This window comes from Truncatella angustata (genome assembly GCF_020726525.1).
Source record: "Truncatella angustata strain MPI-SDFR-AT-0073 chromosome Unknown BKA67scaffold_7, whole genome shotgun sequence".
In the NCBI taxonomy this organism is placed as follows: Eukaryota; Fungi; Ascomycota; class Sordariomycetes; order Amphisphaeriales; family Sporocadaceae; genus Truncatella; species Truncatella angustata.
This window is the reverse complement of record NW_025763387.1, coordinates 10,964-23,673: the sequence shown is the minus strand read 5'-3', so window position 1 is coordinate 23,673 and position 12,710 is coordinate 10,964. Positions and strand designations below refer to the sequence as shown.

At 50.4% G+C, this 12,710-nt stretch overlaps 6 protein-coding genes across 6 annotated transcripts; 2 read left to right on the top strand and 4 right to left on the bottom strand.

Annotated features, from left to right (window-relative positions):
- Window positions 1-540: 540 nt before the first annotated feature.
- BKA67DRAFT_356940 (tRNA guanosine-2'-O-methyltransferase TRM11) lies at window positions 541-2,467 on the bottom strand. Its single transcript, XM_046096396.1, has 3 exons — window positions 2,162-2,467; window positions 1,267-2,111; window positions 541-1,216 (listed from the first exon to the last, which is right to left on the bottom strand). Exons 1-3 carry the CDS (start codon window positions 2,273-2,275, stop codon window positions 817-819), a joined length of 1,359 nt encoding a protein of 452 aa, XP_045954741.1. The 5' UTR covers window positions 2,276-2,467; the 3' UTR covers window positions 541-816.
- A 201-nt stretch (window positions 2,468-2,668) lies between these two features.
- Window positions 2,669-3,955, top strand: BKA67DRAFT_522070 (ribonuclease P 40kDa subunit; the record flags this gene model as incomplete). Its single annotated transcript, XM_046098340.1, has 5 exons — window positions 2,669-2,812; window positions 2,865-3,072; window positions 3,125-3,229; window positions 3,286-3,411; window positions 3,459-3,955. 5 exons carry the CDS (start codon window positions 2,669-2,671, stop codon window positions 3,953-3,955), a joined length of 1,080 nt encoding a protein of 359 aa, XP_045954740.1.
- Window positions 3,956-3,985: 30 nt separating this feature from the next.
- On the bottom strand, window positions 3,986-4,636 carry BKA67DRAFT_521809 (ankyrin repeat-containing protein; the record flags this gene model as incomplete). Its single annotated transcript, XM_046098314.1, has 1 exon — window positions 3,986-4,636. The coding sequence occupies one exon, from the start codon at window positions 4,634-4,636 to the stop codon at window positions 3,986-3,988; it is 651 nt and encodes a 216-aa protein (XP_045954739.1).
- Window positions 4,637-5,504: 868 nt separating this feature from the next.
- On the top strand, window positions 5,505-6,760 carry BKA67DRAFT_593917 (glycosyl transferase; the record flags this gene model as incomplete). Its single annotated transcript, XM_046104994.1, has 2 exons — window positions 5,505-5,798; window positions 5,852-6,760. The coding sequence occupies 2 exons, from the start codon at window positions 5,505-5,507 to the stop codon at window positions 6,758-6,760; spliced, it is 1,203 nt and encodes a 400-aa protein (XP_045954738.1).
- Window positions 6,761-7,118: 358 nt separating this feature from the next.
- BKA67DRAFT_538283 (uncharacterized protein) lies at window positions 7,119-8,097 on the bottom strand (the record flags this gene model as incomplete). Its single annotated transcript, XM_046100451.1, has 3 exons — window positions 7,119-7,540; window positions 7,602-7,873; window positions 7,967-8,097. 3 exons carry the CDS (start codon window positions 8,095-8,097, stop codon window positions 7,119-7,121), a joined length of 825 nt encoding a protein of 274 aa, XP_045954737.1.
- Window positions 8,098-9,689: 1,592 nt separating this feature from the next.
- On the bottom strand, window positions 9,690-12,162 carry BKA67DRAFT_522865 (RNA ligase-domain-containing protein; the record flags this gene model as incomplete). The annotated part of the gene is made up of 2 exons (XM_046098421.1): window positions 9,690-9,929; window positions 10,012-12,162. The coding sequence occupies 2 exons, from the start codon at window positions 12,160-12,162 to the stop codon at window positions 9,690-9,692; spliced, it is 2,391 nt and encodes a 796-aa protein (XP_045954736.1).
- Window positions 12,163-12,710: the final 548 nt, after the last annotated feature.

Below are 12,710 nucleotides of genomic sequence, written 5' to 3'. Positions count from 1 at the left end.
AATTCCAGCTTCATCATTTCCTCCAAAGAGAAAAGGCGTTGATCGAGGCTCCCTAGGGCGAAGAGAACGATATTATCACACATTCTCATTGTAACTCACAACTAGCGATCAATACTCGGGCTTTGCAATGCATGTAAAGCAGCAGCGCAGTGCAGTGGGCCATGCCATTCACCATCCTAACAACGACGAAGGGCTTCGCAAGTTTGGATGGCTCGGATGAAGAGAAATATATACTCTTGTCTCTGATGGACTGCCAAATATCCATGATCCTGAGGTCATCTCAATGAACTGATCCGTGCAGCATTGACGTCCGCACATTCCGCCCCATGACCACCTCAATTCGTTGTTGGATTCGTGTGAATCGAAGCGCCTACCGATGTCGTTGGAGGCATCCGATTCAATTCAAATGAAATCGACCAACAACAGTCAACAAAAATGGTCGCGAAACTCGTCCCCAAGGGTAGCGTGGCACATGGTTATAGACTTCCGCATGATGCATTGTCGGGAGCAGAGCGCTAGCCTGTGATGGCGAAGCTTAATGGTCAAAACACTGTGCCTCGATATATCAACGACTATAGTTACCGCTTGATATCCTCGATCACAATAGGTGCCACACGAATTACTAATCGCGTATCAAGAACGAAGCTTTCGGGCTTGCACAACATCTGCGAGCTTGAACAGTCGACGTCGGTTCATATGCGGCACGAGGGAGTCACTCCGCACTTGTCGTCCTGTTATCTCAGCGACTCGGACCGAGCGGTGTCAATCAGGATACAGTCGGATTTGCTACGCCTGCCAAGACGGCATGTAAAAACCTCAATTAGGCGTTGCTTCTGACGTTGCGTCAGCTGGAGCTTGACTGCGGAAAGCATTGAAGTAGTGTCGGCGGAAATCGTTGAGCTCATCGGCAGTGACGCCATTCGCTTGCACGCGCTCTTGCCTTTGTGCCAAAGCTGTAGCGTCAACCTCTGAGTCCGGCAGGCGACGGTATGTGATCAACCTGCGTGACCATTTGTTGAAAACTTGCACGCAAACCGATACGATGTCCATGCATGGGTGCACGGGTACGCCGATAGCCTGGTCAGCATCGTTGGCTGTAGGCATCCAGAAGGAGAGCCGCCCATCATCGACAAGCCTGTCTGTCGCGAACTGTAGTATGTCGTCGAGCATTGCGTTGAAGCTGTATGGCTTCTTTGGCGGCACGAAGTCCTCATCCCTAGCTTCAGTTAGTCAGGTTTAATAATACGAGCCCGGATACCGGCTCACTTATAGAAGGCCTTTCCCTTCTCTATGACATAGTGATACTTCACAGGATCGCGGACACCAAGTACCTTGAGGCCCTCCCGGACACCATATGGTGGATCTGCGATGATTCCGTCGAGAATTCTCGCTTGACGGACCGGTGTGTTGGTCAAGTCGCAGGCAAACATTTCTCCCATCAGATGCTCCAGCCCATATTGCTTGAAGTTACCCCTCAAACTCTTCTTCACGCTTTCTCCTCGGATGCTACGTCCGTCGATGTCGCTACCCCAAGCAAGCGCCCCGAACTGGGCGCAGGCGATGGGGAAACTTCCAGTACCAACGAAAGGGTCGTAGAAGAGTTTTCCCGGTCCAGCTAATGCCATGTTTGCCGAAACTAGAGCTAGCTCGCTATCCATGGAAGTCGTTGAAATGTAGGCTCTCTTCTTGAGATCCAATCTGACGATTAAATCTCTGACTGACTTGGTGATAAAGCGCCCGAAGTGTATTTTCATTGGAGCTGGAAGGTTCCTTGTAACAGCTTGGAAATCCCACTGCTCAAAAAGAGAAAACTCCTGCTCGTAGTCTTTCATTTTAATTTCGCCTTCAAATTCCAGAAATGCCAGCGATTCAAAGAGCTCGCGTCTCTTTACGTTTGACCGCGTGCCTTGATACGCATCCAGAAAGAACTTGAAGCTGCATGTCTTATACTTTGTCCAAAGCTGCGATGTGCGCCGCTTGATATCCTCGTGCAGCTCTGCTACAGTATTTCCGGTGCCCCAGTGCTCATGTATGCTTTGCGCCAATATGGATCGGCTCATGAGAAAGCGAGCAGCCTCTTCTGAAGGCAACTCGACAACACAAAAAGGTGACTAAAAGGGATTAGTTGTGTAAACGTGGCATGACTTGTTTATCTACTTGCCTCCAGATCATAGTGAATGACTTTCATGTCAAATTTACCCAGCTCTGCAAGGGCCTGGATCTCAGGCAGCCGAAAAGTTTCATGCGACTGACTAAAGCGGATAAGGTACTCCATGTTACAACGTTGGGCAAGGGTGGTAGTGTCACTTGGACTTCTGGTAAAGAATGAAATAGATACTCGTCTGCTCGATGGGAACCTGACTTGGTGCTGACGCAGGAAATCAATGAGCCATGCAGGAAGCGAAACGATACCAGCAGCAAATATGGAATACACCGAAGATGTTGCTGGCACCCGTCAATTTTCCTAAATCGGATTGCACTTGCAGAGTGTGTTATGTTGTGGGCCAATAAATGCCCAGCCACGGTAGAAGCATCAACTCCGCTTTAGTGCATAATCTTACCCTTCTTCTGCGTTCAGAAAATAGAGTGTCAACTCGAAACTTTTATACACCAACGCCCGATCTTCCACTCAGGAGTCGCCTCTGTGTAGGCTGACCTACAATCCAAGATGATGTCCTTTCCAACGCCCAGCGTTTATCAGTCGTCGAAATGCTTCTTTACGCACGGCACAATGGCGCACCCGGATCCAGAACAGTTGCCGGCCAAGGGAAAGCCATGGAGCACACTACTTGAACAGGACTTCATCCACAAAGTAAATCATTCCAGTTTTCTCGTCAGAAATGGCGATGCTGATGCTACAATAGGTTGATCTCATTCTTCCCCAAGAGGCAGCAGAGAAATTCAGGATGAAACTTGCGCAGGAAGCATATTCACCCACATACCACCGTGTGATCATGAAGCTTGGTGATATCCTGGATGGAGAATTCTTCACACAGTACATTAAAGTGGGAAATATCATAATGCTTTCAGAGGGCAGCACGGCTCAAGACAATGTGTTCGCTTTGAAAGATGGTAGGTCGTCCTACACAACAGTACCAGGGCATTTATTTGACAACAGAAACAGGCACGCTTACCATGTTCCTCGAAAAGGAGTCATACGAAAGAGGTGGCCTCCAGAATGGGAAACCTCATGGGGTTAGGGGGAAACGGGGTCTTCAACCGAGGTGGAGTGGGTTCCCGACCAAAGACGAACCATGGGTATCAAGGTCACTGACAGTCACGCAGTTGTCGAATATGATTTACGAAATAAGGCAAACTTTCCAGGAAAGAAGGGATACGACCAGTTGTTAAGAGCATGTGACAGAGTTTTTGACAAACCTATCACGTGGCTATTTCATCGTCAATCTAGTAGTAGGTTGCGTCCGTTTCGTGACGGTTCATCTCTGACGCGGTCACAGCCCCTGATCCCGATCCTCTGCTCAGATTTTCCCCTGTCAAGTACACCTCGGCACCTTTCCTCGTGGAGGAGTTGAGGGCAAATACTCCATCTCTGAATATGCCAGCAGAAGCCCTCGCAGAGCAAGGTCAGCCAGCCCTGGACGAGTTTGCGACAGAGGTTTACGAATGGCTCTCGCTCTTGAGGCTACAAAGCCCACGGGTCTACACTGGAGACAGCATTGATCCCTTCTTGTCGCGATACTCGATGGGGGGGGGGATGGGGACTCTGGAGCAAGCCACGTTATGCAAGGTTAGCTGGCAGGGGTTTATAGCGCCGGGCTGGACGAGACAGGCCTTGGCGGGGATCATTCTTTCTATATCTTCGCGTTCATGGTTTTCATTGAGCGTCACATCCTTCAGAAAGGGGGTCAGAGGAGAGAGCACGGAATGCACCTTACTGAGGCCACCGGATATGCCAGGAGAATACCTTCTATGGGACATCCACGGACATGAATGAGATCGGGGTGTTCTCAGCTGATTGAAGGCTTCAGGCCTGTCTCTGCCGGACCTGACGATCATCCAAGTTTTGATCACCGATAGCATCTTGGACGAGTTGCCGCAACTCGGCTTGGCCAGCTTCCGTATGAAAATCGTCCCGCTCAGCCAACTGCTCGATGCGTCTTCTGAATTCGGTATCGACCTCAGGTTCATTGTCTTCCGGTGGTGCCATAATGCCGACGGACACACTCAAACCCTCTGGCAGCGGTGGCACTGCCTCTGATTCCCCGTGCACACTAGACCCATTCGGTAGCCTGCCATGGCGGGTAACTTCAACTGCCTTTAGGTACTGAGCGACCTCAGGGAAGTCTGCCTCGTCGGCAATCTTGTCGCTTGCGGTTTGGCCCTCCTCGTTCCGCGCCAGGAGGTCGACGTGTAGCTCCTCGACAAGGACCTTGGCAGCCGCATGTGTCTCGACAACAAACAGTGCCGTTTCTTGGTCCTCGTCGCGCAGGTTGACATCGACTTTGAATTCGCGAATCAGGGCTCGAAGAAGTTCGAGATGGTTGTAGCTGGCGGCGGCATGGACAAGGGAATAGCCGTGCTCGTCCTGGGCAGATGCTATGGAGGGGTTTTCGCGAAGCAGAGTCATCAAAGCCAGCGGGTTGTCGGCTGCAAGGAGATGGGGGTTGCTTGCCATGCTTGGAGAATTCTGCGTTGAGTACGTCACAAGATGATGGACGAAGATGTTGGTTGATCCGGGACGCGCAGAGTACGTAAAATACTAGTCTAAGGTATTATTTATCGTACGCAATCTTGACCGAATGACGCAGTTATGCCACTGGATCCGTACTGTAGAAATTGCCAAAAAGATTGCCCCGCCGACGACGATACACTCGCCTCGCCGACCCCGCCGAGCGGCTAGAATTCCGCAGCCCTGAGTTTATCATGTACTGTAATCCGTACGGATCAGACCCTGAAATGCCAGCTTTTACCGCCCCAATGCACTAACCAACCTTGGAGTCCCCCGCGATCTTAGTGGGCTATGACTCCCATCCCACCAGACAGCCGCGCTCCTGCGGCCTGGCCACCTGGTGGCTTTGGGTGCAGCTTATTATACCTGGCGGACCTGAACTGAATTGAATTCAGAGCATAGTAATCTGGAGCTTACTACTTCTCACTCGCTCCCAGCCCACCAAACACCTTCCCATAACACAAGTGCCGCCGCATAGGTACAACGGGATCCAATCGCCCCAAACCCCCGTATAAGATCCAAAGCCCTCTGTCCATCATTGCATCTCTCATATCTACCCTTTTTTGGGGGCATTTCTTCTTGTTCTTCTTCTTCTTCTCCTTCTTTTTTCCCTTCCTTATAGGCTCACCTCCTTGGTGACTCATCTGCACAAGCATTCGCAAATAATTGCATGGATTCATAAACTCAACTGGGCAACCTCAAACCACGTAGAGCAATCGTTCCAAGTGCCAGTCCACGTAGACAGCGTCACAGCGTCGATATGGCTGGGACATTGCCACAACCTGCAGGCGTTTTGGTCCAGGACCAGCCGGTCATGGTCGATATCCGTCCATTGCTACAGAGGCTCTGGCCAGATCCATCAGCGGCAAAAGTTACGGCAAGGGAGATCGCCGATGCCATTGCCTTGATTTTCACCAACAATCTCAGCCCAGTGCAGTCGGGTTCACTACTCACAGCCTTGCATTTTACTGGGTGGGACCGTAGAGCAGATGTCTTGGCTGAGGCTTCAGCTGCTATGCGCAACGCATCGGCGCCTATTGATTTTAAAACTCTCAACGAGGTTATCGAGAGAAAGGGAAGGAAAGAAGGCCGCTACTATGGCGGTCTCGTAAGCCCCCCCCCCTTTCGCTGTAGCATGCTCGAGAGCTGACGGACATGCAGTGTGACATTGTAGGCACCGGTGGTGACTCGCATAACACCTTCAATATCTCAACCACTTCGTCCATCCTGGCTTCTACGCTTTTGCAAATGGGCAAGCACGGCAACCGTGCCTCAACCTCCAAGTCAGGATCAGCTGACTTACTCATGTGTATGACCCCACGGTCCGCTCCGCTGGCTCGGATAACGCCACAAACTATTGCCCAAGTCTACGAGAGGACTAACTATGCCTTCCTCTTCGCACCTGTATTCCACCCAGGAATGAAGCACGTGGCTCCTATCCGCAAGGAACTTGGCTGGCGAACGATCTTCAATCTGCTTGGGCCCCTGGCCAACCCTCTCCACGATGCCATTGAGGTTCGCATGTTAGGCGTCGCACGTGACGATATGGGTCCTGTATTTTCCGAGGCACTTCGCATCTCGGGCTGCAAGAAGGGCCTCATTGTGTGCGGTGTAGAACAGCTGGATGAGGTCTCGTGCGCCGGAGAGTCCCTATGCTGGCAGTTGGTGGAGCGTGCAGATGGGATTGTCGAGATTGAGCACTTTACACTTTCCCCAGAGGATTTCGGTCTTTCAAGACATCCACTGAGTACAGTTTCGCCTGGGAAAGAACCCCACCAAAACGCAGAAATTCTGAGGAAGATCCTGGCCAATGAAATGCCTGATGACGATCCCATCTTGGAGTTTGTCCTCATTAATACAGCTGCCCTCTTTGTTACTAGCGGTATTTGTGAGGCGGAAACGAGCGACATGGGCTCTGGTGATGATGGCAATGTCATCACGGAACGCGGCCCCGGAAACGGTCGCTGGAAAGAGGGCGTCAGACGAGCTCGCTGGGCCATCAAGAGTGGCGAGGCTTGGAAGCAGTGGGAAAATTTTGTAGACGTGACAAATAGCTTCACCACAGCCTGATCTTGTTGATTTATTTTGGAAAGCTTTATAGTCTGTACTTTTGTCTGGTGCTGAGGTATAGAAACATCTTGCGATTTGCATGGCATGGAAAAAGCGAGGACGGTTACGCCAACGGATATATATCAGAGAAATATGGGTCGATACTCGATGCAAGTTTCCATCTTTTCATGTTAGTATAAACAACCTTAGTCTTCGATTCTCCGAGCGGCTGCCTGCTGCCGATCTGGGCTACTGCAATATACACCCCAACCTCGCTTCAAGTTCAATCTTATGCGGACATGGTTGATCAGCCTGTGGAGTACACGTGAGTCCTTAAGGTCTGATACGTTGAGGTAGTAACGCGATCTCGTTACCTCCATCATAGCCACAAGTCCTTATCGTATGGTAAAGATAGCACGGCTTGATTGCTATAGCCAAGGCTGTGAAAGCCCGTGTCATCGAGGGGCGGCGAACCATTCATCCGTGGTAAATACAAACCAGGACTTGGCGGATACGCTGTTTCCGCTGAGGTGCCACCTTGGGTGGTATTCTTTCGTTCGTCCGCATCTTCCCCCATCCCGATGCCAGAGTCTAATGTTGAAGGTTTGCTAGAAGCAAGAGCAGTGAGAGGCTTATTGGAGTAGATAGACCCGCCCGAAAACGAAGCATCCATCAAAGTCTCAGGTAAGGATATATCTGCACCAGTGAGGCGCTGGACCTGCCTGAATTGACGGTCCAGGTGAGGATCACGCGCATTCGAGCAGTAGATCAGACGAGATTGAAAGAAGCCCGGCACGTGGTCTAGATGAAATCAGTATTGTCTTGGTCACATCGTTGTGAAAAGGCTTGAGCCAACACTCACACATCCCAGGGATTTCGGCCTTGTGGTTCCGCCCCCATAAAGCCACGCAGATCATATCCCAGGCAGTCTCTACCGAAACCTTACTCTTGTTGAAGTTTAGCTTGACGAACTCTCTGTTTTGGGCTTGGCTCATCCACACAGGCTTGTTGGCGGCGAGGTTCTTAGCCTCACAGGAACTATCTTTATGAGTCTTCGCGTGTCTTTTGTCTCGAAACCGCTCTTTACACACCGGGCATCCGAAGTCGAGGCTATGATCGTGCCGGAGATGTTCCCTGGAGCACCCCGAGTTAGAACATATCAAAGGGGCCAGACAACGCAAAGTCGGTTAAGACACATGCTGTCGAGAGATTGCAGTAAAGGCTTACATCAATAGCCTCAAGCTCTCGAACCCCCATCCTTCCGTACAGCTTCCTCTGAAGAACTGATGCTTCTCCGGTTCGTGTCTAGGAAAGGGACAAGCAAGGTGCATCAAATATTCGGATGGGTAATCTTCCATGTCGTTGAGTAGAAGCTGACGTTGCCCCTCGAAACTGTGGAAGCAATCCGGCTCTGGCGTGTGCGGCGATGTCATTCGTTGTGACGTATTTTTATACATGATAGCTACCTGTAGCTTTTCGAGATCCCGAACACAGAGTGGTAGTCGGCGACTGCGGATTGGGCTTTGTTCTTGTGTCGTAACGGGTCGGAAGCGGAAGATCTGTATACTGGCTGTTCTATCCAATTAATGATTGCTTTCCTGCCAGGGTCGCCGTGAGAGTTGTCAGGTGTCGGGCTCCTCCTGCTGGATATGCAAGACGATGAAGTCTTCGGATAATACGACGAGCTACTTCACCCCTTGATGTTAGCGAGTTGTCCGTATTTGCCCTAGATTATTTGGCATCTTGCAACTCAGTCTTCCGAGACAACTTCAAGCAGGTCTGTGGATAGTTTGGCTGTCCTTTGTTGAACTCACGATTCCAACGTCTACCAATTGAAGAGAACTGCGCAAAACAACGTAGGCAACCACTCACTTCATTGGGAGATACAATCTGGGGACGGCAGCTTGCATTCAACTCAACAAAAGCACCCCGTCGGAGCTTGGGCAAGTACAGGGTATTATCTCACGCGGATGTGGCATCATTAGAGTCTAGAAAATGACTCTGCTAGATTGCAGCTCGGCATCAAAAGAGTGACCAGGTTCTCATAGCTGCCGCTGATGCCGATTGGCGCAGCGTACGCCTCAAGCGAGCTAATCATGGGTTGTGCATGCGCGAGAACGTTGTCAGCAAGACGAGCTTGAATCGTGTTGTCTTTCTCTTCATTACCATGCGCACCTTTTCAAATTAGTCATATTGGGAGCAGGTCTCCCACATATCATATATTATATAATGCCGAGGATCAGAAGTACAGCAGTGGCAATATTTGGCGAAACTTTCTTGGGTCGTCGATTTTGAACCAAGAAATTATACTCGGCAGCGCATTGTATCGACAATGCACATATGGCACCAAGCCACCCCAATTGCCTACTCTGCTGGGATAGAACTATGTGGGAAATACCCAAGAGTACAATTCTGATGCGCCAAGAGGCAGCAAACGCACATACACTTTGACAACCAGGAGATAGATAGCTGATTAACCTGTTTGTTCAATATATCCCATGCAGCCTGTAACATATCGAAGCGTCCAACATATGGTTCCAGGAACAACGATATTGCAAACCCCCATTGAATATCTGTATGGGTTCTGACACCTAATATATGCTGACGGGTTCTCGGGCTGACCTTATTTTGATCGAAGGCATTGCCCTTATCTGGGCTTGCGCCACAATGGCTTCTCTTGAATCAAGTACAATCAATGTTGCCATGTTCTGGCTACAAGGTTTTGCTAGTTCCCTAAGAAGACTTTTCTCAAATGTTTATTTGTAGTCTTCATCTGGTCGAGTTTGTAGGCAGGGATCCTTGCACCTCCTACATCCATTCCGCCGCCCCTTCTTCAGCGTGCGCGCCGGCCCGCTCAGAATCTTCCTTGGCGGGTCGTGTGATCCTCATCGTTAGTGAAGCTCTTATTACTCCTATTCCCGTCGATATGGTTAGTCTTTTCGCAAGCTTCCTATCGTGCCAGTACACCACGAACCACCCCTCTAAGGACTGGCTTGGGCTCGAAGGCCCGCTCGCCGATTCCGTTCGATGCGCCCTCCTGAAGCCATCGAGCTATCACGTCATTGCTCTCCTTGGGCTTAACGCTTTGATCACGAGTGCCAATGGTGACATGTGCTACTTGATTGACGCTCGCCCATTGCGGATCGGATATCCTAGCCACAATAGTCATGATTCTGTCGTCGAAAATAACCTAACAATAATTAGCAAACTGAAAATCACGTGTGGAGAGAACGAACAACGCAAGATAACAAATGAGAATCAAATGAGCTTACCCTCTCAAGCTCAACGTCACATTCGGCAATGCGGCCACCCTGAGCTATACTCTCCTCCTCAAGCTTGCAATACTCAGCCCATCGCTCAGGATAATCCTTGGAGACAGCACGATGCATCAAGGTTATGTGAAACTGTGGTTGGATGCGGCGGGTCTGCTGAAGCTGCTTGTAAAATCTGGATGTTTCGGCATCGGTGTTCTTGAAAGTGGTTTCTAGGATATCAATCACATCCTTTGCAGGCACGGAAATAGACATATACTCCAGAGGCTTCTTCTTTTGTGCCCTTGACTGCTGCTGCTGAGGTTGGCCACCATTCTGTTTATTCTTGCCGCCCCGGTCGGGAATGGTATGTCGGAGGTCGGGCTTATAGTGCTCGATAGCGGCTTTCACCGCCTCATCCATGTCCTCTTCACTCGGGATGTCGGGAACCAGGCGAGGGTATTTGCGGTGAAGCTCATTCACCATGATCTCTACATTCTCGCGACTAGTTTTAGCAGGGTCGAGGTCAACTATCAAGTCGAATCCGTCGTCGGGAGATTTTTCAGGATCACAAGGCTGAAAACGATGGAGGAAGTTTTCCATGATGCTGGTGACCTTGGACTCATCGGAAGCAGCTTGAATTGTCTGGTGGTTATCACCTCGAGCAAGAACCCGATCACGTGTCACTCGTCTGACCTCTTCGATATCGCCATGTGCAAAATTCATTGCAACAAGACGTGCTTGTGCATGCTGAAGCTTTACGTCCTTGATGATCTGCTCTCTTTCACGACGTTCGGAGTTATTGCGATCAGAGACGACGACTGGGTTGCCATCGGCGAGAAGCTGCATGACTTGCTTGACCATTTGTGCCTGACGGCCCTTGCCAGTGATATTATCATTTTGCACATGGGCCCAGCCGAACAGATGCGTCAGTGCCACTGCGACGGTGGTCTTGCCGCAACCAATAGTGGCGATTGGGACGATGACAACGCTGTCAGTCACCAAAGCACCATCGTCGAGACCGTCATTTTCAACATTTGCTGCGTCAGAGCCTTTCATGTTTTTGTAGGCAAGGAAATCGTCCCGCAACTTGATGATTCCATGGTTCTGGTTGTAGAGCTTCCCGAGTTGATGATCCTGAGCGAGGCGCTTGCGAGCATATAGGAGGTATTCCTCAGTGATCTTGATGTGCTTCTTGTACTTGGGTGGTCTGCCTGCAATTAAGGCTTTGGTACACTCACGCCATTGACGATACATCAAATAAGGCTCGTCGAACTTGTACTTCCAAAACCAGTCGTTGTATGGCGTTCGCTGAGGGTCATAAGACATTTGGCATCGAATGACGAAGCCCTCAACATCACGGCCCTCATGAGCGCCTGTCTCTGCGACGCCTTCAAGAAAAGTGCGGACAGTGTCCATGTCATCGAAGACCTGTAAGCCCACCTTCCTGAATCCCCAGTCATCAGCAAACTTTTGGACGTGATCGCTAGGGTAAGTCATAAACTCTGGCATGTTGATATTGATACCATGGAGGTAGAGACCGGCCTTCTCCGGACCGTAAGCAAGAATGTGCTCCTCAAAATCATCATCGCAGAGCTCTGCGACGGCCGTGACATTCCTGGTCCGCAGCTCGCGTGCGAGATCTGCTCTGGTTTTTCCAATGGCCTGCAGTTGTCTGTTAACCCACTTCTCGCCAGCCATGGAGTGGCTCAACTCGACATCACTTCGTGGCCCGGTGGAATGCTTGCTGCAGACGAGCAAGGTATCATCCTCTAGGCCTCCGATGAAGATGATGCACCCATTCTCCTTGAGTGTAAGCTCGTAAGGACCCTTTGTTCTGGAGCTGATGTTTGGCCACTTGGTGTCATTTGTCTCGTTGACATTGAAGAACTTGTCGTAGCCTCTGATGGCAATCTCATGCTGACCTCGACGGTTCTTTGTGGTGAACAAGCCGCGGGCATATGTAGGCAGATTGGGTTTCTTGTAATCCCAATCCTGGAATCTCCAAGAGTCTACTGTGATGCCATCGGGTGAGTCGTGGACTTTGAAAGTGGTTTTCTTGGCCCGGAAGCCCTTGTTGCCTTTGTTGATGGAGCCGTTGAGTCCAGCAACGAGGGTTTGGATCTCTTGAGGATCCTGTTCCGCGAACGGAGCCTTGGTCTCGGCGGCCATGGTGCGGTTTTGTGTGATGTTGGCTGGGGATTGGGATTGAGATTGAGTGGAGGTGATTTGATTAACTCTGGCGAAGCAGGAGTAATGACGACCTTGGATGAGGCCAGCCAAGGTGGGCAAATTGGGTGTTCTGTCGTAGTGGCGATGAGACAGAACTGAGTTGGAAGTTGCAGTCTTGTTTACTGCTTCCCAGATAATTTGACGTTGAAACTTGCCTTGCAGTTGTCGGCGGCAAGCAAACATACGAAAAGACAGAGTACCCCGCTCGCCGTGAATGAAGAGATGGTCTGAAGCTGGGACTTCTGTGTGCTCTCAATATGTTGGCGGTGCTTTATAGAACGCTGGTCAGTTGTGTTGCACTGAAAATAGTCTGGACTAGACTAACCTAGTGATAGGCAGAGGTCGGCATGAGTCAGAAGGGCCAAATTTTTTTGGGTATCAGAATGATGGCGGCTGTCTGGGAGTCGCAGCAAGACCTGTAAAATCAAAATGCAGAGGTGTGGTTTGGCAGTCGCAATAATGGCAGATGTTGAAGATGGTCTCACTTG